Raw genomic sequence first — 26,848 nt, 5'->3', positions numbered from 1 at the left:
GTAAGGGTGGCCAAACTTTGAAATGGACTTCCAAGGGAGGCGGTGCTCTCCCCTACATTGGGGGTCTTTAAGAGAAGGCTGGATAGGCATCTGGCGGGGGTCATCTGAGCCCAGTACTCCTTGCTGCCTAGGCAGGGGGTTGGACTCAATGATCTCTTGAGGTCCCACCGAACCCTAGGACTATGAATCTCTGAATCTACGTCCCTCCCCACCCTGCCTTCCCCGCTCACCCACGCCGCCAGGCAGGTGGGGGTTTTTCCGTCGAAGGGAAGCTCCCATTTCCCCAAAACAGGGCACCTCTTTCCAAACAATGAGGTCTCTCATGAGACACCCAAATGGCACTGGCACCATTGTCATTGCCAAAGGCCACCCACAAGTACATGTATTTATGCAGCGCCTCCATCTGAGGGTGTGACTGCCCTGCCCACATGCAGGTCCATCCCCGGGAGCACGTGAGGGGGCCGAGCTGGAAAGGGATGTGACCCTGGCGGACGGAGGGGCTGGCCATGGTGGAGCGCAGCGTGACGTGTTGCCGCGGCAGCACTCGTATAATCGTGCCGGCGCCCGGGAGTTGCAGGCAGTTGCCGTCGGCGGCTGGAGCGGTGCTGACGGCCGCCCCGTGTCTGGGCAGGGACAGTATGCGGGACGTTGGGGATGCTGCCCCTCTCCTGCCGCCCCTGGTCGTTCGCACTTGCTGCTTAAGTCACGGGCAGGGTAGCAGGATGCAGTGACGGTGCCCCCCCTGCAAGCGGAGACCGATCGCTGGATGTGCTCCCAGAAGTGGCTGCAGCGATCGGCCGCAGGGGAACTCCCTCCGGGCAGCGATATTGGCTGCAGGGGGGACCCCCACACCCTGTGCTGCGAGACTCGTTGCAAGGGGGGCATGTGTCCCCCTCACTAAGGCAGCACCGGTTCCCCATGATCTGACTTGATGACATTTCCACCAACTTCTCAGTCTCATGGGGCCTTGGGGTTTAGTGGGACCTCAGCTTGTAGTTTTTATACAGCAAAACACCCCTTACATCACAGTCTGAGAAAGGCACAACTGGCTGGTCCCTTTTCCTACTCCTTTTTTCAGTTGTTTTTCAAGCCAGGGGAGAGGATCACCAAGCCATGCTCAGCCTAGGTGGCCCCCGCAGAAAGTCTGTTTCCTTTTCCTTGGTCTGCAGGAACCAGGACCGGAGCTTTCCAGGCCTGTTTAAAAAAAACCAGGACAGCCAAGTGTGTGCACCAGGCGAGGAGAGCACCTTAAGCGACAGGGGTCACAGCTCCAAATGATGGAGGTTGTCGTAGAAAATCCTCCTCCTCTTTCCTCCACATTTTCCCAACCTCAGCCTCGCCCCTGAGCATGTAGCCTATTTCCATCACTTGACCTACAGACGTGTTGCTCACATGAGATCCTTCCTCACTGACCTCACTTCAGGATTCATTTCCCTATTTAAATCAGGCTCAGGGTGCTAGAGTTTTTCATGCAAACTTGTGAGACTTCATGGCACTTTTGGTTTCTCATAGTGATTGCCTGACAGCGGCTGGAGAAGGACAACAAAGCCAGTCCAGAGGAGGATTTGTCCTAGAGATCACTTAGCTGAGGGGGAGCAGGTAAGGCTCGGGTAAATGGACAAACCACCCTGAGGCTCACAACCTTGTGGAGGTGGCAAGGAAGCGAGGGTCTCTTCTGATTTCAGGCCCAGGTCCTGCAGGTCAGAAACAGGTAAAGACTAATTCTGCATCCACAGAAGACCTGCCTTGAGAGTAACCTTTCCTACCAGCTCCACATGTAGCAGGAAGGAGCTGGGCATGGTCCAGAGGCAACACTCTGAATTGGACAGGATAAGAAATGTTTGTTTTTTAACCCTGTGTGTGTTTCATATCTCTGATTCAGACAGGTTTTTCCTCAACTGTGAACCTGAAGCCACCAAATGGTTCCTGATGCAGGGTCTCCTTCAGAGCCAGGATGGATAAGGCATGGTGCACAGCCAGTGTGGACAGGAACACTGGATGTCATTAGAGTAAATGTAGCGTGAGATATATTGGTAATGCAGAGCTGGGGAATAGATCCTTTCCTGGGCATTGACAGGGATAAAGACCCCCCAAAGGTAGAAGACAGGCGGAGAGCAGCAGAGAGGATTCAAACATCTACCTGAAAGGAGCAGGAGTTCAATCTGGTTTGGAGTGAAGGGCCAACATGGACAAGTTAGGGAGTGACAAGTCTCCTGTGAGTGGGGAAGCACCGAGGGAAAAGGGCAGGAAAAAGGAGAAGTGCAAATTCTTGGAAGGGAAGGGGCTGTCTAAAGGGCTATGGTCAAACCACCCTAGTGATGTGATCCTGTAGTCCCTTTTCACCTAGCGGACCTCACCCACCGGCTACAGCTCCTAGGAAGCAGCGGAGGCTCCAGAGAAGAGCGTCAGGACCCCTCAGTGCCTGAGCCTCAAGTGGATCACAGCACACCCGGAGGGTCTGTGAGCATCTGCCCAGCAGCGCTCCATCCCCCAGGGCAAGTGAGTGGCCTTCAGCGTGCCCCTGCCAGCTTCACATATTTGCAAATTTGGCTGGAGAATCAAAACCTCCACGTAGTGACGCAGCCCCTAGGGCTCTCCAAGGCCACCTGCAGGGTGTTTGGAAAGATCCCCAAGTGTGGACTCTCAACCCCTCCCCAGGCAGGAACTGCTTCCCAGGCTGAATGGCTCTGGGAGCCTAAACCTGTGGTGCTGCTGAGCACCCACAGCTCTCATGCAAGGGGCTCCACATGTCATTGGTTTGGGGAACCTGTATATCAGTCAGAGAGTACATCCAACGGGAGGCCTATACTCCCGGGTTTTAGTCCATCCCAGTCAGGAGCAGGGAGTGGGCTGCGGCAGTGGGAGGGAAGTGCATGTCCAAACCAACTGAAGGTCTTTGTCCTTGACCATGCAGCTCTCAAAGCCTGAGACCCCTGGGACCAAAGCTGCTAGGATGGGGAGGGAAAAGCTGAGCGAGCTGCCTGTCTCCTAGACAAGGGAGACTAGCTGAGGTGGCCAGGGAGGGCAGACAGGTGGTTAGGGAGAAGATGCTTTGATGTGTGGCTCACGACTGCTTCTGCTCCCTGCCAGGATGGACAGGCTGAGGCAGATGCTGAAGCACAGGACGACCAAGGTGTCCCCAGGGGAGGAGGTCAGCAGCAGGAGGCCTGTGCCAGAGGAGGAGAGCAGCCCGATTGGTGCAGTGGGCACAGTCAAGACCAGGTGGTGGACATGCCTGCTGTGCTGGAGAGGGAAGCCCGCAGCTCCTGGAACAAAGACCAAGGAGGCAGAGGAGCCCTCTCGGAAAGCAGGGTGGTGCCCCGGCTCCGTTTGGGCAGGCGGGACCCAGCACAGGAAGAGCACCAGGCAGGGCTGCCGTGCAGCTCCCCTCCCAGGGCACCCAGCCACCAGGAGCTGTGCCCTGAAACCAGGCCAGAGGAGGCGGCCCCCTGCATTGCCATGGAGGGGGACCCAGCTTCCCTGGGGCACGAGGTCAGCAAGCCCTGCCCGAGCCCCAGCCTCAGCTCCAGCTCTTCCCAGGGAGACCTTGACAGCTCTGTGGAGTCCGGGAGCAACCCGCCCTATGGCACCACCATGAAAGGTGCGGAGACAGCCTGGGTGCCAAAAATCTGGGGACAACGCGGTCGCTGAGACCAATCCATCCATCCCTGGCATTATGCAGTTGAATCTTAGCCAGGACAAAGGGCCTGAGCCACACATCTCCAGTGATCCCAGTGTCATGGGCACCATTCCCTGTAGGAGGGCGCCGTGGGGTTTGGCTTAGGGGGAACCATGGTCAGTGCAGGGGCCAGCAGCTGCCGGGGAAGCAGGGACAGTCTGGTCCCCCTCAGTCATGGGGGCATGAGGTTGAAAATGCAGAGTCAGAGCACGGGGAGGCTGTGTGATACTTGCTCTGGGATAGGGATAGGGCCCTAGGATGCAGAAAGAAGATGAAAGCATCTCTGCGCCCCTTGTGCCCCTTTACACCCTTCAAGCTGCAGCATCAGTTACCCTCTCCCTTTTCATCCTTGTGAAGTGATTCCCTACCGGCCAGGTGAGGAGGTGGAGGAAGAACAGGAGGGTGAAGACCTGATGCTCCTGGAGGAAGAAGCCCTCACAGACATCATACTGCACCTCCAGGGCCAAGGAAAGGTAGGAAAGTCCCCTAAGGGAACTGGCCCCCAGACCACCCTTGACTCCCAACATTCAGCCTTTACGGCAGTCATACCATATGAACCAAGGTCTCCCCAATGGAGACACTCAGCCCACGGGCTCTGACACATCCACCTGTGTGTGCTGGTCTGAGAGCCAGCCTCCGATCACAGGTGCTGCCTCTGCTTCTCACTCTGCTTCCCCAGCAGGAGACCAGTGCAAGGAAAGGGGGGCATCCAAAGGGGTCTTAGTCCCACATTTGATTTGGGCAGGATAGGAAGGTCCCTGGCAAACACCCCGTCTTTCCTCCTATCCCACTCCGGGGGGATGCAGGACAAGGAGCATGGAGACCGCTTCCTTCTTGCCATCCCCGCACTCTGCAGAGCCACCAAGCAGAGGGGAGAGGACACCCTGGAGCCGGAGACCTGCCAAGTGGTTCTGCTACAGAAGATCATGGTGAGCTTGGCCGTGCACTGGGCACTGTGGGGAGTGGGAGGGAGAAGAGACAGGGGCTCCCAAGGCCAGGAAGGCGGGGTGCACACAGGGGAGGGCAGGCATGCCCGGGCCTTGACAAGGGAGCACGGGGAAGGGAAATTCTGGGCTAAAGCCATACAGGACAGTGGGCGAATCCTGCATCTGGAGGGTAGCTGAGGTGGGATCAGGGTGTGAGCAGCTGGGTCCAGGGGTGTGTGTGAGAGGGAGTTGGAAGGGGAGGGCCGGGCACGTTGGTTGGGTGGATGCTGTGCGGGCCGGGTCGGGCCCCGGGCCCTTTTCGTCGCTCTGCACGCGGGCTGTGGCCAGCAGCCCGGGCAGGCCAAGTCGGAGAGGGTGGGCGCCAAGCTAGAATTAGGCACAGACACGTAACGGTTTATTTTAAGGTTGTTTACTTACACCAAGATGGTCGCGGTGCAGGCTGAGAACTTGCTTGAGTTGCAGTTACAAAAGAAAACATGAACACACGTGGAGTTTGCTAGGCTCCACGCAGACAAACTCCGGATGTCCAGGACAAAAACGCATAAACTCGTCAATACGTCTTATACAAGGCTCCGTTCGAAGACGGGAAGAGGTGGGTGGTGGATCAGGCCGCCAAACTCCTCTGAGCAACACACAGGGTTTCTATTACCCTGCCGCGCACACCCAGAGTCCCCACAAGATGGATGTGGAGTCCTCTTCGGCTTGGGCAGAAACTGCTCAAGCCTCTTATACGGCTAGCAGGCCAATCGCTAGCCGCCATGTAGGAATAATTTAGCACTAGCCAATTGCGGGGCACGAATTTGCATACGACGAGCAGGAACTCCTTTGCACCATGCATCTCTGTGTTGCAAAGGAAATGCACCCTGCAAAGACAGCTGTAGAGTGGCGGGAACTCTCTTCCCTGCACGCGGGTTCTCTGCGCAGCAGAACTCCACCGTGCAATGAAGCTGTAAACCCACAGGGATAATTCTTAGTGCCGAAGCACACACAAAAAAAATCAGACCTTTGGGTCATGACAGGTGTGAGGGAAATGTGGGTGGGGTCCTGCCATAGCAAGCAGGATCCATCTGCCTGTGCCTGGAGCACTGGGTGGTCTCCCCTGCAGGATAGGCCTGTGGGGCCCTAATCTCACATGGTCCTTTGGGTCTCGCAGGGCCTGATGGAGACAGTGACACAGGATGAAGAGCCAAACAGGATCCTGTGCAACAGCATAGCTGCCATCTGCAGCCTCAGGTACTGGTGTACCGGCCCAACACTTCCAGCCCCAATATTGGCTCTGGCATTGGTCGGAGTTCCTCGCCCACCCCACCCAAATCACATGCCCCCAGTGTACAATTTTGCAATACAGCACGGGCACCTCTTTTTCCTGACTGGAGAGCATTTCCCTCCAGGGGTGTCAGGAGGGCCTTGAAGAGAGGATAGCTGTGGAGATCTTGCAGGAGGGCAGCAGGGTCACAGGGGCAGTGGGAGAGGGGGCTCTATTGCAGCCTTGATGCTGATGGGCTGGGAGACTTCAGATGGGTCGTAACCATGTCAGCTCCTCCTTCCGCTCTTGCCAACTGGTACCGACTCCAGCACCTCCGTCCAGCCCAGAGCAGTGCCCCACCAGCCCCACAGAGCTCAGGCTAACACAGGCTCCTCTCTCCTGACAGCGAGCTGAAGCCAGCCCTGGAGCCAGCCATGGAGTCGTGCCTGGTGCAGACCACCCTGAAGATCTGCCTGATGTCCCCAAGACACAACAGCCTTTATGTCAGGGTCAGTCCTCCTCCCCCTACACAGCCCTGCGCACCAGCCCCTGGCACGTCTAGCCCCGGGCTGCATGGTACTGAGCCTTGGCTATCCTTCCCCTCCAGACCAAACAGCAGAAGCACGTGGAGGACCTGGAGGCCATGCTGAGGAGCCTGTTGGCCACCGCACCCAGCTTGGGCAGGCTGCAGTTCCTTTGGGAGGTGAGCACAGTGCGGAGGAGCTGGGCTCTGGGGAGGGACAGCCTCAGTGCCCTGTTAGCTGCCCAAGGTTATCCTCAGAGATGCCCTGTCAGGAGAGAGAGAGGTCTGTCTTGAGGCATCTGTATTGTCTGTACCAGGCCTGGAGAGCTCTTTTCAGAGCCTCGGACCATTTGGCAGATCCTCCAAGATAGGCTCGAGGCAGAGGAAGGGCATGGGCTCGTGGGTACTGCAGGGGCCAGTGGCCATTGACCCTGTTTCTCCCACAGTACCTGACATCCTGGCTGCAGTCTCCTGGCGCCATAGACAGGGCGAAGGCCATGAGGAGCAGCAGTGCCCTTCTCCACTTTGCTGTTTCCCTCCTCCCACAGTTTGAGGTAAGGGGTCCCTGGGCTCAGGGGTGCCTCCTGGGTCTTTTGAGGCTGCCATGTGATCACCCTGCTCCGGGCAGTATCACATTTGGTCCTGGCCTTCCTGAGCAGCAGGGCAGGGAGACCTCCAGGGAACCAGCTTGGGTCCCTTGGCTCCAGGCTGCGATGGGAACAGAGGACTTTAGTGCTCTGGCACTAGCTGTTTTGCCCTGACCTATCCTGCGGCATGGGGCAGCAGGAGATGGAAAGAGACACCCAGGTTGGGAAAGTGTGTGTGTGATGCAAGGTACGACGCAGATGCATTCCCTTCCCCTCTCCGCCTTGTTAGGACTCGCCCGACCTGCCCCAGATGGGTGACACCGCGGCCCAGCTGTGTCTGTCCCTCAGCCACCCAGCAGCAGACATCAGCTGTCAGGCCAGGGAGGGCATCTACCTGCTCGCCCAAATCCTGCTGCACCACAAGGGTAAGGAAGCCTGGCCAGGGTGCAAGACCCCTATGCAAACAATCCTTCTGTCCACACGCTGATCCCAGCTCGGGGACAAGAAGCTTTCCCTGCCAGTGTTTGCCCACACCCAGATTAGTGTGCAAATGTACACCAGCCCTTTCACTCCAGAACCCAGTTTGGTCTTAGGCTAGGAAAATCAGCATGTTCAGGGTCTGTCCTTGAATGTGGGGAAAGGAAAGATGCTGGGAGAGACATGGTGGGAAAGAGCCCCCGCTGGGCAGGAGCAGTAGCACAGACCACAAGCAAGAGCCTGGGGGTGTTGCCAGGGAAGTAACTTGGAGCAGCACTTGCCTTGACTGCAAGCAGGCAGTCCCAGAGCCCCCAGAACATAAAAGACACAGGAAACCTAGGGAGCCTGGATCAGCACTTACGACCCAGGATGATGAAACCCTTCCAGGGCCCTGAGCACGCTGTGCCATGCGGCAGTGTTGACTCCACTGGGCAGACACCAAAAACTGAAGCCACAATGTCAACTCCGAGTCAGATCTTTCTGTGTGTCCTAGGCCGAGACATGCAGGAGGCAGAGGGGCTTCTCCATCTAAGCTGGGAACAGCAGAGCCAGGTCCAGAGCTACATGGACCTGGCCCAAGTCGGGGAGGTAAGGATGCTCTGCCCAGCCCTGACAAAGCTTAGGGTGTGGGGCTGTGAGTCAATAGTGGCTGTGTCCAGGGTTGTGGAGAAAGGCCTGCTGCTTCTGTGCAGCTCACAAGGTTCTTCCTACTGCCCTGGTGAGGGGCTGGCCTGGACATAGAGCCTGGCTCTGGGATATGCAAACACTTTCTGTCCCCTTGGTTTCAGGTGTTTCAAAAGATCTTATCAGAGGGGCAAAGGAGATCTTTCGTGCAGAGGGCACTTGCGGGGGTGCTGGACATGAACATGTGTGCCAGCTGTGCTGCGCTGATCCTCCTCTATGCCATCCTGGGGGAAGCCGGCCACCTGATCGGGGACAAGGTAAGCAGACAGTCAGGCTCAGGGAGTGGTTGGAGGTGCACAGGGCACTTCACCTCTAGGCCCCTTCACCCATTGACACTTGGTGACCTGGGGAAACTAGTGTGAAAGGAAATGGGAACCCTGGCAAGTGCTTCTGAGCAAGGAGTTTGTTCAGCTGTATGCTCGGGATGGCACCAGCCTGTCCCCTGCACAAATACGGCCCCTTCAGCTGCTTATCTCCAGCCAGGACCTATGACAACATGTACATCTCCATCAGGAGAAGCTGCCACTGCCTAGGTTAAGGGCAGGGCCCCTTCACAGCCCCAGGTCACTGAAAGTGGACCCGGGCTATGGAGTCATAGAAGAGTAGACCCCTCAGGCACTCATCTAGGTTGACCCCTGCTCCAAGAAGGATCGTCCCTGTCTCAAGCAGCCTAAAAGAGTCTGTCTTAGAAGTTGTGCTTGATCCATCTCTTAGAGATGGGGAGGGGCTGGGTAAACTCTGTTGTTTTCTGCTGCTGTGACAATCCTGTGGCTGCCACCTCCCAGAGGGAAAAGAGTCTCTCACTGGCGATTATGCCTTTACAGGAGGAAGAAATCCCCGCCAGGATCATGAGAAAGCTGCTGTTCATGAAGGGCTTCAAACAGCTGCCCAGAGAGCTCCAGGGCCACAGCCTGCTGGCAAGCTCCTCCAGCACCCCCTGCCCTCTGCAGCAGCCCAAGGTCCTTTCTGCAGGTACCGTCCCCTCTCCTCTGCCCCTGCGGATCAGGGACCTGTGAAAAGAAAGACGGAGCCTCACGGCACCAACACAAACCTTCTCCCTTTGGTGCGTGGGGAATTGTCCCCCCTGTCCCCAAAGACACCTGGCCTGGCATCAGCTCTCCACTGGGCCCCATTCCCTTCTCCTCCTGCCATTGCTAGGGCCCATTTCCTCCATCCCTGCCCTACACACCAGACAGTGTGCATTCATCTCCCCACGGATGAAAGAGGCTAGAAAACAGGTCTCCCTCATCCTATATGACTGCTTGTGAGGTTTGACCTAGAAACTACCATGCAAAGCCTAAGCAAAAGTGAATGTTATGTGACGAATGCCCATCTGCAATGATAAGGAGGAGACAGTCTTAGATAAAGGAGGCTTGAAAACAAAAGCAGAATCAGAGTACTGGGTCAAAGAGCTCATTAAAATACTAAAAATCACACCCCTAGGCGGGCAAAAGTTATGCTAATGAAACATGCATGTATGTTATTGAGATACATAGCTAAAACACAGGTATAGAGACATGCTCTGTAAAGAACAGATGCAGTGCTCACCTCCCTCCTCCACGCTCCCTCCACTCGAGGAAATAGTCCCCATTTGAGACCCAGGTGAACCAAACACACGGTGAGGAACAAATAAACAGTGTTACAGGAAGGAGAGATGTTACAAGGACATGGGATTGGTTGCATTAGCCTCAGGGACTCTCCTAACCCTGCCCCTTCCCAGGCCACCTTGCTCCACTCACCTCCTGTCCCAGTGGCCAGGGCAGAGAGTGCCTCTTGTCGGCTGCGCTGCAGAGTTATCTCATGTGAGCCCCTGGACTGACGTCTTCTCAGGTGTTTCGGGGCTGGGGCTGGTGCTACTGAGCAGAGATCAGGTGCGGCGAGAGCTGGGCTGGAGTTGTGGCTCTGGTTTCTCCGTCTGTGGGGTGGGTTGTTTCTTATCTCTGGCTGGCGGCTGTGCTGATTTTTATGTTTCTGTCCTTATCCTGCCCATGCCCGTTATACCAACCCTGAACTGTTTCCCTCTAAACTCTGTGGGTATTTAAGCTAAGCCCATCTTTGTTGCTGATATTTGGTGTAGGAAAGATTGCCCTGGCAGAGAAGGACTGTCCTGCTTCTTTGCTAAATAGGAAGACCGTGGTAATTCGCCTGCCAGAGGTTCTCTGATATCCTTCCTCTGGGTTAAAGGCAGCTCAAACTCTTTCCAGAGTATGCCACATGCCACCTACTTGTGGGTCTCATATACATGGACATATTATGTGAGACAAATGCTGGTTTCTCTCTTGGAGAAGTTTGCTCCCTCAAGGAGAGGGTTCATTCAGGAATTGTTAGGGTCCCACCAAATTCATGGCAGAAGTGGGCTGCTTTGAACCTTATCCAGGTGAGTTTTGAAGTATTGATGCCCCCTGAGAGCTGCTGGCTACAGACGAGTGGTGAGAAGCTCTTGGCAATGCAGTGATGGGCAGTATTTTGAGGCCAAGAGCCACATGCTAGAGGAAGCAGCAGCTCTGAAAAAATCTGCTTCTCCCTGGCAGGACTGAAGTGTCCCCACTGGCCCTGGAGAAGGAAATGGGTCCTGCCCTGGAGGTGAGTGCCTTTCCTAAAAGCCCGAACCTGATGGGCTCTTCTGCAATAGCAGGTTGTGCTTGTCTTCCCGGTCCAAGGCCCAGGGCTGCCTGCATGGGCTGCAGACCTGTGTGGTGCAAACAGGCCCCCTCAGCTGGATCATGGCACCCTTTGCTCCTGCTGGAGGGTCTTGGAGCCTGGGGAAGAGCCTGCAAGGGACTGAAAGGCAGAAGCCAGAACCAGGGGCATTTATAGACGTGCTCTGGGACTGCGGGTGGCAGGGGGACTCTTTAATAAGAGTGGCTCCAAGAGCTGCTCTAATTAAAATGCCCAGAGCTTCATGTGTATCAGCATCCCCATGCTGAAAAATGGAGGCAGGGGTGCTTTAACTAAAGCTCGCCTCGTGAGCGTTAGCTAAAGCTCCCCCCCACCATTTTTCAGCATGGAGAAACTGATACACATGATGCTGGAGTCTGCTGGAGCATGGTAATTACCATGCTTAAGTAGACACGATTAATCGAGTCTGCTCCAATGTGCTGTAAATATAGTGTATCGGAGCAGCCTTGCTGCATGTGTATAGGCGCCCAATGTGGCACTGATATTTGCCCTCTGTTCTGCTCTGGATCACTATATATTGTGTGTATATTGTATAGAAAGAGCAGGACACCAGAGCAATAAACCTGACCCTGCAAGATTGGCTAAAGGTGTGGGGCAGGGGGGTGGGATTGGAAAAGAAGTTGACAGAGGGTCTGTCTAACGTTCAGGGTCAGGGCTAAAGCAGGCTCAGCTGTGCAATGGGAAGGAGAAAAATGCAAAGCTGAGGAGAAGAGGGAAGTTACCAAAGTGTCCCGCTCCTGGGTTAATCCTTGAAGCAGATGATGCAGGCTGCGGGAGGCTGAACCATTAGTGCAAGGCCAGCATAAAGCCAGAAACTACCTTGGCCCCTTGCTGGGCTCTGTCCCACCAGGTTTGGGGAAGGAACAGCTTGTGGTGTTAGTAGGTTCAGTACAGGAGCTCTAGTAGCTACCAGGAAAGCTTACACCAGGAGCCAGCAACATGCAGCCTGCAGGCCAGATCCAGCGCAGGGAGCCAGGGAGCTCCAGCAGCGTGTGGGTGCTAGGAGCTTTGCCTGCACCAGCCCAGCTCTGGGCAGGGAGGAGCTGTGCCAGGGCTGTGCTGCAGCCAAGGAGCAGGGAGATTCATCAGTGGCCAGGTGGAAACACTGGCCTGCCTGGGCCCGCAGCAGGATTGTTCCAGCCTGTGGCTCTGACACATAGCAGCCACCAGACTAAACTTGAATAATATGGTCATCCAGAGCCAAGGGTTACAACAGGGGGACAACTCCATCATGCAACCCTTTGGAGCCTTATGTGTCACCAGCTGCACACAGCTAGTTTCAATCTGGTCCTGTGAGAAACAGACCTCTTCAAAAGGCAGGATCCCTACAAAGCGTACAGAGCTGGGCTCCCAGGAGTCATCCCCTGACAGGCTCCATGGTCACTGGACCTGAAACCACAGTAAACAGTCTTGTTTCCTTGTGGAGAGAGTGCTGCTGCTGCTGTGTCTGCAGCAGGTTGGGGGATAGGTGGATACAAGCAACGGGTGGGGTTGGGTCCAGGCTGCGTGTGGACACAGACACAGTTTGGTAAAGCAGAGGGGTTTGGCTTGGCCCAGCCACTGGTGCAGGAGGAGCCCTGTGCAGTAGCTGCCTAGGTCCAGACTGCACGTGTGACCCGTTCTCACGAGACGGGAACAAGAGCTAGTTTGAGGTCAGAGGATGTTTTCCAAATGGAAAGAACCTGCTTACCTTTTGTGGTGAGCATGTTTGTTATTACCCTGAAATAAAATAGTTTTCTGATATCATACTGTTAGGTTAACAATAATTTAGATTATTAAGAAGTATTAGCTTTGCAGCTGAATACAAGGCATGACCTGTGACCTAGAAATGCCGCTGACCACAAGGCAGAATGATAGCTAAGCCTTTGCTTATGTTAAGTAATCATTTTAACTGTGTTAACCATTTTCTGAGTAAAATGCAGCAAGTGAATCTGTGTCTATGTGCTGTAAACCAGATACAGCAAGGAACAAGGTAAGACAAAGAAGCCATTGTTCTAAGTACAGTGATCGTGTCCTTAAGAAGTATCTACCACTGTGCAAGTTCTTGCTAACCTATCATAATGTTACTGTTACTTAACTTTTACCTTTTAGAAAGTACTAGTTCAGCTTAATAGAAATATGCTGTTATGAAGATCTGTGAAGCACCGCCCAAGTATTGCTTTTGTTAACCCTGTAGTCTTGCCTACTTGTAAAAATTATAAAAGAACGCCCCACCCTTTAGGGGGGGCCATTTTGCCTTTTTGCTGGCTTAATGGTCATTGCTCGAGCAAATAAACTGCAGTCAATTCTTTACCCACGTTACCTGGTCCCTATGCAGCTAGACAACGAACTCCAGGGAGTTTTCTCCCACCACACTTTTGCCTTTTTTCAGCGAAGGCTGGGAGGAGCCCCCATGGTGAGGGTCGTGTCTGTGATTCTGCACCACAGCCTGCCTCCTGCCTTGCTGACTGGTGGCTATGTGGGCAGAGGTGTCCTTTGTGAGTGAGTGGGCTTGAGAGACGTTTCCTGCTTCGTACCCTGAAGGGCGGTTAAGCTGTGTCCCCCACTGCCCAGGATATAGCCCAAGGCCCAGAGGCCAGTGCCTCCAAGGTAATCGCAATAAGAACTCACATCTCTGTGTTGCTATGGAGGAGGCGGCTTTGGATTTGATTGGTGGTGTCCATGCTTGCCTGTCTTGTTATCCATGTAGGAGGGCAGTGTCAGGGCTGACGAGGGCATTGGCAGTCGGGCCTTGCAGTTCATGCTAGGATCAGAGATGAGACTCCTAGCTGGGCCTGGGGCAGGGGGTATGGCACCCAACCTGATCTGGCCTATGCAGCTCTGGGGGCATTGTTGGGGCCGGGGCTGAGGGATTGGCAGTGGGCCTGATCTCGCATTTGTAGGGGTGGAGCCAGGACAGGGGCTGGGGTAATGGGCTGTATCTGGTGTGTGCATGGAGCTAAGGCCTGCTCGAGCTCAGAGCCAGGGACCACGCATGCTGGATTGGCCCCACGGCCATGCCTGACTCCAAAGCACTCATCCAGCCTTCAGGACCAAAAGGTTGGGCACCACTGCCCTATGCCATATCCTTGCCAGCCTGTGACATACAGGAGCCCGCCCTATGTCCTTTCATCTGTGCCTGGATGTGTCCCAGCGCAGCTAATCCGACTGACCAGAAGAAACAGAAGTCACTAGGGCTGTTGTCCTGCAGGGTTGGGCTTCTACCACTCCCAGGACTTCAGGGGTCCAACCCTGTGGGACAATGGCTTTGGGTGCCACCCCCAACCTGGAGTATGTGTTTGCAAGCAGCAGACTCCCCATAGGGGTTCTCCGGCTTGCTGACCACACGCCCCAGGAAGCCCCCTGGAAGAGACACCCTGGGCACACATTTCACACTGGGATGCCAGCCATGAGATGTGTCCCCAGGTAAAAAGTGCTTATGATGGCACAAGGTATCCAGGGTGTAGCTTTGTGCTTTATGATGGCACAAGGGTGATGTACGCTAGCATCCTGAAACAGCCATGCAGGAACATGAGGCCCTTGGTGTACTGCAAGGAGCTGTAGATTCCTCTCTTGCTCTGTCAACCAGGACTCCTTTGCTGAGAAAGTAAACTAAAAGGTATTAGTTGTTTGGCTGCATTCCCCAGTTGGAGTGTCTTAATTGCAGTTGTTTTAATAAGGCCCCATAGAGCTCATTTCAGTGGCAAATAATTGGAGCTCAGTACCCAGGTGCTGCCCCTTTTAGGTGACACAGCTTCCAGGGAAAAGGAAAAGGAGAACAAATACTGAAGAAGATTCTGTTAATTAAACTTTTCTAGCAAACTTTGTTTGTGGTGACCTGACTCTCTCTCTCTCTAGTGCTTCCTGCCCATTGAGATCAGGGCTGGGAAGTAATGACAATGTCCTGTCCACCCCTTAGCTCTGCCTGGATCCAAGAAGTAGACAGGATGTTGTCATTTGTTGTCCCAAATACGTTGTCTTGTCTTCTAGTGAATGATGTAGCCGATGGGACAGCTGTGCTTCCTCATCTTCAGCTCAGAACGAAGGTTTGGAGCCTAAGGGCTAAATTCAGCTGTGGATATTAGTGTAATGGGTGCAATTGAAGGGGAGCCCTAAGCATTTGCACCCATTTTCCATGTGGCACATACATTTATGGCATCTGCTGAAAATGCCCACAGCCGTCCAGCTATGTCAGAACTTGGTCGTGCTCAGAGTAACCCAGAAACCAGTGGAGGCAGTCAGGAGTTTTCTCCAGCCTTAGTTGCTTCCAAGGAAGCAGACTTGGTGCATTGGAAAGTGCCTGGTGCCGCACAGGTTCTCACTGTGACAATTGGCTTCTTCCTTGCAAGATATACATCTGAGGAGAAATCTTAACCTGACTGAAATCAGGAAGAAAACTCCCATTGACTTCAGTAGGGACCAGATTTCATGCCCAGCCCTAATGCAATAATATTGTGGCACTGCTACTGCCTGGTGTATGGGGCTGCTCTGTTAGGCTCTGGTGTAAAGGGCTCAGCTCCACTGAAGTCCCTGGGGAATCATCTCCTTTTGCTACCAGAGAGCATGACTCTGTGACACATTTGACCTATCCCATTTCTTAGGTATTGCACACTTTTGGGCCACAGTGTTCAGACTCCCGTGTCCAGAGTTAGCTGCCCAAGTACAGCCTGTGACACCTCCATAAAAGTCACCTGGTTTTCAGGCTTCATCAGGCCACAGCGGCAGGAGGGGAACTGCCCCTCACACAACCAGGCCCTCTGGTGAAGTAGCCTCTGGAAAGGTTTAGTTACCCAACCCAATGCCCCCAAGCTGGAGGGTTTGTGCGGGAGTTTCTGCCCTCCCTGACCTCTTCCTTCTCATGCTTTAGGCAAACCAGTGCTCTTCACTTGGGCTGTTCTGCCCAGCAGGCCAGGTACCATTGTCCTAGCACAGGGGTGGGCAATTATTTTGGCAGGAGGGCAACTTAACAAGTTTTGGCGAGCTGTCGAGGTCCGCACAGGTAGCCCTGCCCCTTGACAGATCCCCCGCCCCCTGGTCGCCATTTGGGGACCAGAAGTCCCGCCCCTAACCCCGGACTTTAGCTGCCTGAAGTCCCTTCCCTTGCCCTCCAGGAGTTCTCCTTTTGGGAGGCGCGGGTGCCATCTCGATCCCAAAGAAAACCAAATCATATACTAAAAGTCAAACACCTGCTTTAACATATTTCCATTTTATTACAAAATTTTTTTTTTACGTGATTTGTGTTTGCATGGTGTATATAGAGGCAAATGCATAATTACTCAAAAATAAAGTCTTACTCTTGTTTAGTTTGGCGGGGAGGGGGTTGCGGCTGGGAGGGTGTTGGGGGGAGGGGTTGTGAGGGGGTGCAGCTGTGTGTGGGGAAGCATAAGGTATGCTGTGGGGGTGCGTGTGGGGGCAGGGCGTGCGTGTGTGGGGTGTGAGGGAGGGTGGGAGAGTGTGGGGACCCCCAACACCCACCCCCAATGGCTCACAGCCCCTGCCAGCAGCAGCAGCAGCAGGCAGCAGGCACTCGTAGCACTCATGGCCTGCGCAGGCACTGCTGCTGGGTGGCGTTTGGCTCCAGCCAGAGCTGCACATGATGGTAAGGAGCACAGCCAGGCCGGCTCACCTCTATTGTGGGGGGTTCCCCATGGCGAACATGCAGCTCCTGGCACTCATGCGCCACTGAGGATAGCCCCGTACAATGGAGCCAGCTGCCTTCCCCACTGGCTGCCGTGCAAGTCCTTGGGACTCCACTGGAAGTGGGGGGGAGTCCTGCCCTGCTACTTCCCAGCAGTCTGGGGACCTGCACAGCAGGGGGCGGGGAAGGCAGCCGGCTCCATAGCACGTGGCTTTCCCCGGTGATGCACGTGTGCTGGGAGCTACATGTGCCCTGCGGGGAGCCCTGTGCGATAGAGGCGGGAAGGCTTGGCTACACTCTTTGCCACCATGTGCAGTGGTGGCTAGAGCCGTGCGCTGCCAGGCAGCAGAAGCTACGCAGGTCACGTGTGCCCCAAGCTCCTGCCACCTGTTGCTGCTGCTGCTGCTGCTGCCACTCACAGTGGGGCCTGTGCGCCATAGGGGGAGTGTCTGGGAGGATCCCCACACACCCCCACCTTCCCTCACACCCATACCCTACCCACCCAAGCTCCACACTCCTGCTGCCCCCCTGGGTGCAGGCTTCGTATTCTCACAAGCCCCATGCTTTGCACACCTGCCCAGCTGTAGCCTTGCCTCCCCCTGCTCCAACCACTTCCTTACCTGCTTCCCAGAGCAAGCGCTGCCACAAGGAGATAGGAGAAGCTGCTGGGACACGGGAGGCTGAGCAGGTCCCCCAGTGGCTGCAGTAGTGTCAGCAGCAGCCGCACCCAGAAGTTTCATAGATTTCATAGACATCAGGGCTGGAAGGGACCTCGTGGGAGGTCCCGCCCCCTGCTGTGCAGGTCATCGGGTCCAGCCCTATGCCCAAGAGGCAGGAAGTCATCTGGGGTCAGATGACCTCACCAAGCATCCAAGCATTTCTTAAAGGTATCCAGAGTAGGTGCTTGCACCACTTCTGGGGGGAATCTATTCCAGACTCTGGAAACTCAGACAGTAAAGAAGTTTTTCCTTATGTCCAGTCTAAAATGGTCTTCCAGCAGTTTGTGACCATTAGACCTCATCTTCCCTTGGGGTGCCTTGGTGAACAGGCATTCTCCCAGTTCCTGATGCACACCCCATATATACCTATAGACTGCCAAATCACCCCTGAGCTGTTGCTTCCCTCGGCTGAAGAGTCCCCTGCCTCTCAGCCTCTTCTCATAAGGCCTGTTCTCTTGACCTCTACTCATGTGTGTGGCTCTCTTCTGGACTCTCTCAAGCTTCTCTATATCTTTTCTAAAGTGTGGAGCCCAGAATTGGATGCAGTAATCCAGCTGCAGCCCTCACCAAGGCTGAGTAAAGTGGGAGGATGACTTCTTGGGTCTTGCTTGAGATGCATCAGTAGATGCAAGCCAGAGTTCTATTTGCTTTGCCGGCTGCGGCATCGCAGTGGTGGCTCATGTTCATCATGCTGTCAATCGTGATCCCCAAGTCTCTTTTGGTGTTGGAGTTAGTGAGTGTAGCACTGCTGAGCCTATAAGTATGATATGGATTTTTTCTCCCAAGGTGGAGTACCTTGCATTTCTCTGTGTTGAATGTCATCAGATTTTGATACACCCACCTTGTGAACCTGTCCAAGTTGGCCTGTATTGCCAGCCTATCCTCAGGATGACTGCACTTCCCCATAAATTAGGGTCATCTGTGAACTTAGCCAGTCCGCTTCTGACACCTGAATCCAGCTCATTTATGACTATATTAAAGAGTAATGGTCCTAGTCCTGAGCCCTGGGGGATGCCACTAGTCACCATGCATCATGTTGACTGTGTTCCATCAACTATCACTCTTTAGATCCAACCACAGAGCCAGTTTCCCAGCCTTCGGACCATAAGGTTGTTGAGGCCACAGTTCCCCAATTTTATCACGAGGACACCCTGGGAGACCAAGTCAAAGGTTTTTTGAAATCTAAATATATGAAGTCAACCTCTTCTTTTTTGTCCAGGTGTTGCATCACCTGGCCATAGAAGGAAATTAGGTTGGTCAGGCAAGACCTACTCGCAACAAAGCCATGTTGGCTATCTCTCAGAACATTGTCTTCTGTTAGCTTGTTGTTAATGGTTTCTTTGATTTTTTTTTCCAAGATCTTTCCAGGGTTTGAGGTCAAACTGATTGTCCTGTAGTTCCCTGGATCTTCCTTCCTTCCTTTCTTTAAGATAAGCACTACATTGGCCCTCTTCCATTCCTCAGGAACTTCTCCTGAGCACCACGAGATCTCAAATAACCTCGCCATTGGTTGTGCGCTGATGTCAGCCACAATGGGTGCATTCCATCTGGGCCAGCTGACTCGTGGATGTCCAGCCTCTCAAGCTGTTTCCTCACAAGATCTTCACCAAGTGTAGGCATATGATTGCTCTTACCCTGGTAGTCCTGCATCCTGTCAAGTAGAGTGATCTCCTTGGGCTGGTGGAAAACTGATGCAAAGTAATCGTTGAGGAGATTAGCTTTCTCCTGGGTGTCAGTTGTTAGTAGCCCCATTTGGTTCAGCAAGGGTCCGATGTTGCCTTTGTTTTTTTTCCAACTTCCCACATATTTGAAAAAGGACTTTTTAATGTCCTTGATTCCCATTGCCAGTTTGAGTTCGGTTTCAGCCTTTGCTTTTCTGGTCTGCTCCCTACAGGTGTGGGCCTGTGCTGCATAATCCTCCTTAGGGATGGTTCCAGCTTCCATCCCTTAGAAGCTTCTCTTTCAGATTCAGGAGGTCCATGAGTTCCCTAATGAGCCAAGGGGTCTTCCAGCCCTTTTTCTACCTTTCCTATGGGCTGCAATAGACTTCTTTTGTGCTGTTAGGATCACGCCCTTAAGGAGCGACCACTCATCATGGACTCCCCTCCCTGTCAGATCGTGGTCTCTCAGAGCCTCAACAACCAACCTCCTGAGGTTGTGAAATCAGCTTTCCTAAAGTCAAAGATTTCTGCATTGCTGACTTATTTGCCAGCTTTGTGATGGATAGAGAAAGCGATCAACTTATGATCACCGTCACCAAGCTTCCCTTCGATCCTCAGGTCACTGACTAGATAATCCCCTTTGGCCAGTACCAGATCCAGTAGTGCCTTACCTCTTGTCTGCCCATAGATTTCTTGGGTCAAATAGAGCTCATCAATGCAAGTGAGGAAGCTTCGTGATTGATCAGATTTGGCTGAAAGCTCTTCCCATGAGATGTCAGGGTGGTTGAAGCCACCCACAACGACCATGCACTGAGAGCGTGTAGCCTCTGCCAGTTCCCTAGTGAATTGGTTTTCAAGCTCTTTCTCCCAGCTAGGAGGTCTGTAATAGACACCTACAGTTATATCCCCTTCACCACACTCTCCCTGTCCCAGCCGCCTGCGGAGGGTTCGGGATTGAGAGTATGGTCGGGGGTAGAAAGGTAAGAAAAGTTTATTGACTTAAGAAAAACACAACTACGCGTAGTAACAAAACAAATAATGACAGACAAAAGCAATTTGCATTTGCAACTGATCGGCAGTCCCTTCTGATGCCTGATACACAGAAAGCTACTCTTTCCACAAAGTTCAGCGAAGTCAGGCATCCCCAAACAGCGCTGTCCGAAGGGTACCAGGAAGAACTCTGGAATGCAGTTCTTGGGCTCCTTGAGGTCCACGGGCCCACTGATCCAGGCAACAGTTAACTAATCCTTTTCACAGAGCTGTATCTTCCTTCTGAATAGTTTCCACATATTCTAGCCAATTTAAAGCTTCTGAATGGTTCTGATAACGTACAACCACTGAGATTCCTTTTACTTCAACTGTCCTTAGACTGACCAATAGCAGTACAAGCCTTGCATTCCTTTGATAAGGTAATTTTAACTATGCCACAGGACCTTACTACTTCAAGGCTTTGCTAAATTTACTAGGCCTTACTTTATACAAGGCCTCACTACATCTTAAACTTTAATTAGGCTTTTAGCAACAACATATAGCTTAATATCTAAACAAAAACAGAAGAACACTTGGTCTAATCTTCCTTGTGCCTTCAGCAAGCACCTTTATCACACAGACACACTTTTCAGCTGTCACATCTCCGCATATTCTAACTCAGAGGGTCTCATGTTGTCCTCCTTGGGTGCCAATCTCTACTTGTAGGGAAGTGTACTGCTCCTTCACATAAAGAGGGACACCCCTGCCCCTCCTTCTGTGCTGGCTGGGCCAGGGCCTTTGCATGAGGGTGGGAGTGAGGCACGCAGGCTGGGCAGGGCGCAGTTAGTTGGTGGGTGTCCATGGTCAGGATGAAATTGCCTGGCAAGCCAGATCAAGACCGCGGGCCATATTTTGCCTGCCCTTGTCCTAGCAGAACATACCTCCATGGGTTGTCCAGCCTTATGTAGCAGCTTAGTTTTCTCCATGTAGCTCCCATGAGATAACCAGATCATTTTGGATTACCAGTGTGTGCGTGCGTGCGTGCGTGTCTGTATGTATGTGTAGGTGTGCGTGCATGTACGCGCATGCGTGTGTGCTGGGTGGGGCAGAGTGGGAATGAAATACAAGCAGAAGGTAAGGAGTAGAAATTTGGCTTATCGGCAGGAGGAGGGATAGCATGTTCACAGCTGCCTGGCTCCTTATTACCGGGGATAAAGTAAAATGTTGTCATTTTCTGCTAAGCAGAATACACTCACTTTGATGGATTTTCCAGGGTTTAGCCTAACAAGGATCTCACTGGGATTGTAGAGAGGCAGCAGCAGGACGCCAGACTACCGTGCGTAGACCCTGAGATGGTGCAGAGTCGCTTGGAGGAACTGGATGCCTTTAAGTCGGCAGGCCCAGGTGAGCTCCATCTGAGGGTACTGAAGGCACTGGCTGATGTCATTGTGCAACCACTGGCGGTAATATTTGAGCAGTCGTGGCACACAGGCCAGGTCCTGGAGGACTGGAAAAGGGCCAATGTGGTCCCCATTTTCAAGAAGGGGAGGAAGGAGGACCCAGGCAACTATAGGCCAGTCAGTCTCACCTCCATCCTAGGCAAAGTCTTTGAAAAAATTATCAAGCCTCACATTTGCGAGAGCCCGGCAGGACAAATTATGCTGAGGGGATACCAGTACGGGTTCGTAGCAGGCAGATCGTGCCTGACTAATCTAGTCTCTTTTTATGACCAGGTTACAAAATGCCTGGACGCAGGAGTACGGGTTGATGTCGTATACTTAGACTTCAGGAAGGCCTTCGATACGGTATCGCACACCATACTGGTAAACAAGTTAAGAGGCTGTGACTTGGATGACTACACAGTCCGGTGGGTGGTGAATTGGCTAGAGGGATGCACCCAGAGAGTCACAGTGGATGGGTCGGTATTGACCTGGAAGGGTGTAGGCAGTGGGGTCCCGCAGGGCTCAGTCCTTGGACCGATACTGTTTAATGTCTTCATCAGCGACTTGGACGAGGGAGTGAAGTGTACTCTGTCCAAGTTTGCAGATGACACAAAACTGTGGGGAGAAGTGGACACACCGGAGGGCAGGGAACAACTACAAGCAGACCTGGACAGGTTGGACATATGGGCAGAAAACAACAGAATGCAGTTCAACAAGGAGAAATGCAGAGTGCTGCACCTAGGGAGGAAAAATGTCCAGCATACCTACTGCCTAGGAAATGACCTGCTTGGTGGCACGGAAGAGGAAAGGGATCTTGGAGTCCTAGTGGACTCCAAGATGAACATGAGTCGGCAGTGTGACGAAGCCATCAGAAAAGCTAATGGCACTTTATCGTGCATCAGCAGATGCATGACAAATAGGTCCAAGGAGGTGATACTTCCCCTCTATCGGGCGCTGGTCAGACCGCAGTTGGAATACTGCGTGCAGTTTTGGGTGCCACACTTGAAGAGGGATGTAGAATAACCTGGAGAGGGTCCAGAGAAGGGCCACTCGTATGGTTAAGGGCTTGCAGGCCAAGCCCTATGAGGAGAGACTGGACCTCTTCCGCCTCCGCAAGAGAAGGTTGAGAGGCGACCTTGTGGCTGCCTAAAAATTCATCACGGGGGCACAGAAGGGAATTGATGAGGTTTAATTCACCAAGGCGCCCCCGGGAGTTACAAGAAATAATGGCCACAAGCTAGCAGAGAGCAGATTTAGACTAGACATTAGGAAGAACTTCTTCACAGTTCGAGTGGCCAAGGTCTGGAACGGGCTCCCAAGGGAGGTGGTGCTCTCTCCTACGCTGGGGGTCTTCAAGAGGAGGTTAGATAAGCATCTAGCTGGGTCATCTGAACCCAGCTCTCTTTCCTACCTATGCAGGGGGTCGGACTCGATGATCTATTGAGGTCCCTTCCGACCCTAGCATCTATGAATCTATGAATCTATAAGGACTACTTAAAATTATGTGGGCCCATGCTTTTGTTTGGCAAAGTTGCCCAGCATGTTTGTATATGCCCTTGTGTTTAGCATCACCACACCAAGCACCTATGGAAATATCCAGAAAATACCAGACCCAGAACACAGAAAACAGCAGTGTGTTCAACATCAATGTACATTGTATCTGTGCCTAGTTAATTTTTTTTTCAAAAATATTAAAAACTCCAAGAGGCATTACTCTTGGTCTGACCTTTGTAGTAATGCGTCAGACACTTCTGTTCTGTCCATTGTGTTCTCCAACACCAAATCCATAACCTGCGGTGCTCCCTCATGTTATAACACACCATGAGTTCATATCTCATCCTGTGCTTGTGTTGCAAATAAACTTGGAACTATCCCTACTCAACATGCTGTTTACAGATGAATTAAGGAAAAAAAAACATTTACATCTTAACATACACTAACGCAAAAAGCCTGGAAAGAGGTTTCTGAAAGGAGAGTCAAGTGAAAACAACGCACTGTGTTCAGTAGTGGGGTTCACGGTAACATTAAACAGCTAATCCAAAAAAATATTGTGTCATTTTAAGAGTGAAATACAGGGAGAGGTGTCTACAGTAAAAGCTATGCATTGACATCATTGTGTGTTTGGGAGACGGTCCCTGGAGCATTCTGCATCTCTTAGCTTAATAGTACAGAGCTGCATTAGCAGGTACACCCTTCTTGCAAGGAAGGCTCAAAGACTTAATTGCTGGGAGCCATTCTGGTAAGATTTTGCTTGTCTCATAGCACCAGTCCTTTCAGGTAGTTGTGGGATCATTTGGAAGTCTCCTGTGAGTCTCTGAGTTTCTAGCACCAGCTGACCCATAGGTTTTATTGTGTATATTGTAAGCCAATTGTTTTGGCCAGATGAACCCTTCTGCACATCCAGCATAGGAGGTGGCTCTCACCCTGCTCAAATGCTGACATCTGAACTTGACTGCATTGTAGCAGGTGAGTTGAGATTCCCTTTGATTACCTTTTTGTGCCTGTTTCTCTCCCTGCTGACTCTTGGGACTTCCAGGGCCGGCAGTCTGCACAGATGAGGAGGGGCTCTGTCCTGGCTGGCACTGCTCTCCCTCAACTCCAAATGACTTCCCTGGGGCACAGCTCAATGAGGGGCTGAGCCCACAGCTTGTGGTCCTGTGAGTCTAACAAATCCCTAGGTATACAAAGAGTTTTGCATGGCCAGGGTGTGTCCAGAGCAGAACTGAGATCCAAAGTCCTGTCCAGGATTCCTGTGCGAGGCTTTGCTTTGCATTTCATGCAAGGAGCACCAAGTCTCACCAAGTCTCCTCCTTATTTCAGCAAGTGCTTTCGTGTGTGCACCAGGCACATCTGTAGGGGAACAGCACTGCCATGATCCACTTCAGAAACCAGAGCTATTCTGCTTTTCTGAATCAAAAGTCAGACTTGTTTTGGCTACAGGGACTTAATGTTACTTGAGTCATTCCAGCGATCAGTCGCTTCCTGCTCTTGGCTTTTCCCCTAATGCTCCACAGAAAGCACTGGCAGACTCTTCAAAGTTAAAGGCAGAAGAAGGATGTGCAGTGTACCTTCACAAACAGGTCACCTTTCTGCCTAGGGTCCAGTCCAGGATATGGGATGCTCTCTCATCTCTAGTCTCTTACGGTCAAATTTGGATACCCAAACTCATTCTGGATAGCCCCTTCCTCCATTGAGTTGCATGGAACAATTCAGGATGGCAGGGGTGCTGAGTGTGTGAGGGGCCATGGCAGTCTGGCACACCCTGTGGTGTGCAGAGAGAAGAGCAAATCACCCCACTAAAATATCATCAATGCTACAGAGCTCCCTATGTCCACTCACTGTGGGCCAAAATCTCTCACCGCTCCTTACTTTTGGAAGTGCCACTGAGCTAGAAGTAATGTTCCTGAGGAGTGTTTCCTCTCTGGTCATTTGATGATCTAGAATTAAATTCTCATAGCAAGTGCTCTGGGAAGCTAGCACAAGAACAAAATTGTTTAGGATTGACAGAAAAAAAACAAGAGGGAATGTTATACGCATCCTTTGTTTTTTGTTGTGCTGAATGCAGGTATTGCATTTATAGAGCTAGGTAAAATCTGTGGGTCAGTTCTGATGCACTGGGCATATTATGATTATAGTACTCTGCGTAAATGTTTACCGCTCTCGAACATTGGTGTTGTTTTTTCCTCTGGACTTGTTTCACCACTTAGTTAAACATCTGTGAAGTCCCAGTAGGATTTTTGTTTCCTGTTACAGGCAGACCTGCATAGGAGGGCTCTCAAACCACCTACTTAAACCCTGTTTCCAACTCAAGAGGTGGCAGATTGAATCTCTACTCCTACTCATTGTGCAACATCTCCTAACATCAGGGTCAATTCCCATGCTGTCATTCTAACCCACAATTCCTTTTGTCCCTTTCTGCAGGCCTGTGCATATGTCCATCCACATGTGGCCTACACAATTCTGGGTCTAGCATGGAGAGCAAGGTGGGAAAGAGGAACCACAGTGTGGTCATAGCGATCATTTTGCTGGGACTTTCTGACCAGGGAGAGCTGCAGTGGCTCATTTTTGTGGTTTTTTCCCTGGTCTATGGTGTCGCTGTGCTGGGAAACCTCACTATAATCACACTGGCCTCCTTGGACTCTCAACTGCACACCCCTATGTACTTCTTCCTCAGCAACCTGGCCTTCTTGAACATCTGCTATGTCTCTATTGTCATCCCAAAAATGCTGACTAACATCATAACAGGGAGAAAGAGCATCTCCTACGAGCTGTGTGAAACTCAGGCATTTGTCACTCTGTTCCTGGGCTCTGCTGAATGCTTCATCCTCACAACGATGGCTTTTGACCGCTATGTAGCCATATGCAACCCCCTGCGCTACAATACTATCATGAACAGGAGAGTGTGCATCAACCTGGCAACAGCTTCATGGACAACTGGCTTCCTGGCAACAGCCATTCCTTCACCTTTCTTGTGGCCAGTGCTGTGTGGCCCCAATGTCATCAATCATTTCTTCTGTGAAACCCCAGCCCTGATCAAGTTATCCTGTGCAGACACCTCCAGCACAGAGAAAATGATGGTTATAGGGGGTTTCTTCACCCTCATGTTCCCTCTCTTCCTTGTCCTGGTGTCTTACATTGGCATCATCCAGGCTATACTGAAGATTGGCTCTGCTGTGGGGCGCCAGAAAGCCTTCTCCACATGCTCCTCTCACATGACTGTGGTGACCATATTCTATGGGACGGGGATGTTCATGTACATGCAGCCCCAGGCACAGCACTCCCCAGACAAGGACAAGGTGATTTCTGTCTTCTACGCTGTTCTCAACCCCATGCTGAATCCCCTTATCTACAGTCTGCGCAACAGGGAGGTGAAGGGAGCCCTGGGCAGAGTGCTACAAAGGTACAAGGCCTTTGGAAGAATATAGCCTTCCCTTCCATATCCATGCAATGCGGTGTCATGTAAAGGGCGTTTAGACACACACAGTATTGTTTGGCCATTTCCAGCTGCCTATAAGCAGGCCAGGGGGAGTCATGAAAGGGCAGATAGCACCTCACAGTGAACTGCCAAAGTCTGTGTGATAACCATGGAAGTCAGTTAAAGAAGTTGACCCCAGCAGGGATCTTGCCCCTTCACTACATGTGAAATTTATCTGTCACAATGATCTGTGCTTAGTCTGTGACCAGAAGTCACTGTTTATGGGGCTGTAAAGGTTTAGTTTTACAAGGACACACTGCTCTAGCATAGTAGAGGTCACATGGACAAAAAGGAAAGGAAGAGGAGCACCCCTGTCCATACGGGAATGGAAATGGGCCAAACAGTCAGCTTGAAGGAGCTTTTATCCAGTCTGCAATGAAGATGCAGCCTTGTTTTGCCAGACTGACAAAAGTACTGAGCAGCATGCACGGATACTTTCTTCCACTCGGGGCAGAGCATTGGCTGCTGATGAATAGATGGACCGGACGGAGCCAGTGAGACTGCAGAAATCATGAGGGGCTGAGGAAAATGCTCAGAAATGCTCAAAAGACATTTTTTTTTATTCTTGGAGCCATTACTGTTAAATGTACGTCTTTCTCACATTCCTAAAATGAAATAAAGTTTTGGCCATCTTGATAGTGCA

The 26,848-nt window shown here is 52.3% G+C and overlaps 1 protein-coding gene across 1 annotated transcript; it reads left to right on the top strand.

Moving 5' to 3' along the window:
* Window positions 1-1,511: 1,511 nt before the first annotated feature.
* LOC132249385 (uncharacterized) lies at window positions 1,512-26,848 on the top strand. Its single transcript, XM_059724416.1, has 13 exons — window positions 1,512-2,499; window positions 3,091-3,601; window positions 4,037-4,152; window positions 4,486-4,608; window positions 5,780-5,859; window positions 6,279-6,381; window positions 6,480-6,575; window positions 6,842-6,949; window positions 7,272-7,407; window positions 7,953-8,047; window positions 8,248-8,400; window positions 8,968-9,115; window positions 25,152-26,848. Exons 2-13 carry the CDS (start codon window positions 3,232-3,234, stop codon window positions 26,153-26,155), a joined length of 2,532 nt encoding a protein of 843 aa, XP_059580399.1. The 5' UTR covers window positions 1,512-2,499; window positions 3,091-3,231; the 3' UTR covers window positions 26,156-26,848.

Source organism: Alligator mississippiensis, chromosome 3 (assembly GCF_030867095.1).
Source record: "Alligator mississippiensis isolate rAllMis1 chromosome 3, rAllMis1, whole genome shotgun sequence".
Taxonomy (NCBI): domain Eukaryota; kingdom Metazoa; phylum Chordata; order Crocodylia; family Alligatoridae; genus Alligator; species Alligator mississippiensis.
Note: the sequence above shows the minus strand (reverse complement) of the source record. Positions and strands in the feature narration are given on the sequence as shown.

Coding starts and splice junctions, on each gene's coding strand:
- LOC132249385 (XM_059724416.1), top strand. CDS start 3,232: ATGCCTGCTGTGCTGGAGAGGGAAGCCCGCAGCTCCTGGAACAAAGAC. Junction 3,602..4,036: donor CTATGGCACCACCATGAAAG/GTGCGGAGACAG, acceptor ATCCTTGTGAAG/TGATTCCCTACCGGCCAGGT. Junction 7,408..7,952: donor AATCCTGCTGCACCACAAGG/GTAAGGAAGCCT, acceptor TGTGTGTCCTAG/GCCGAGACATGCAGGAGGCA.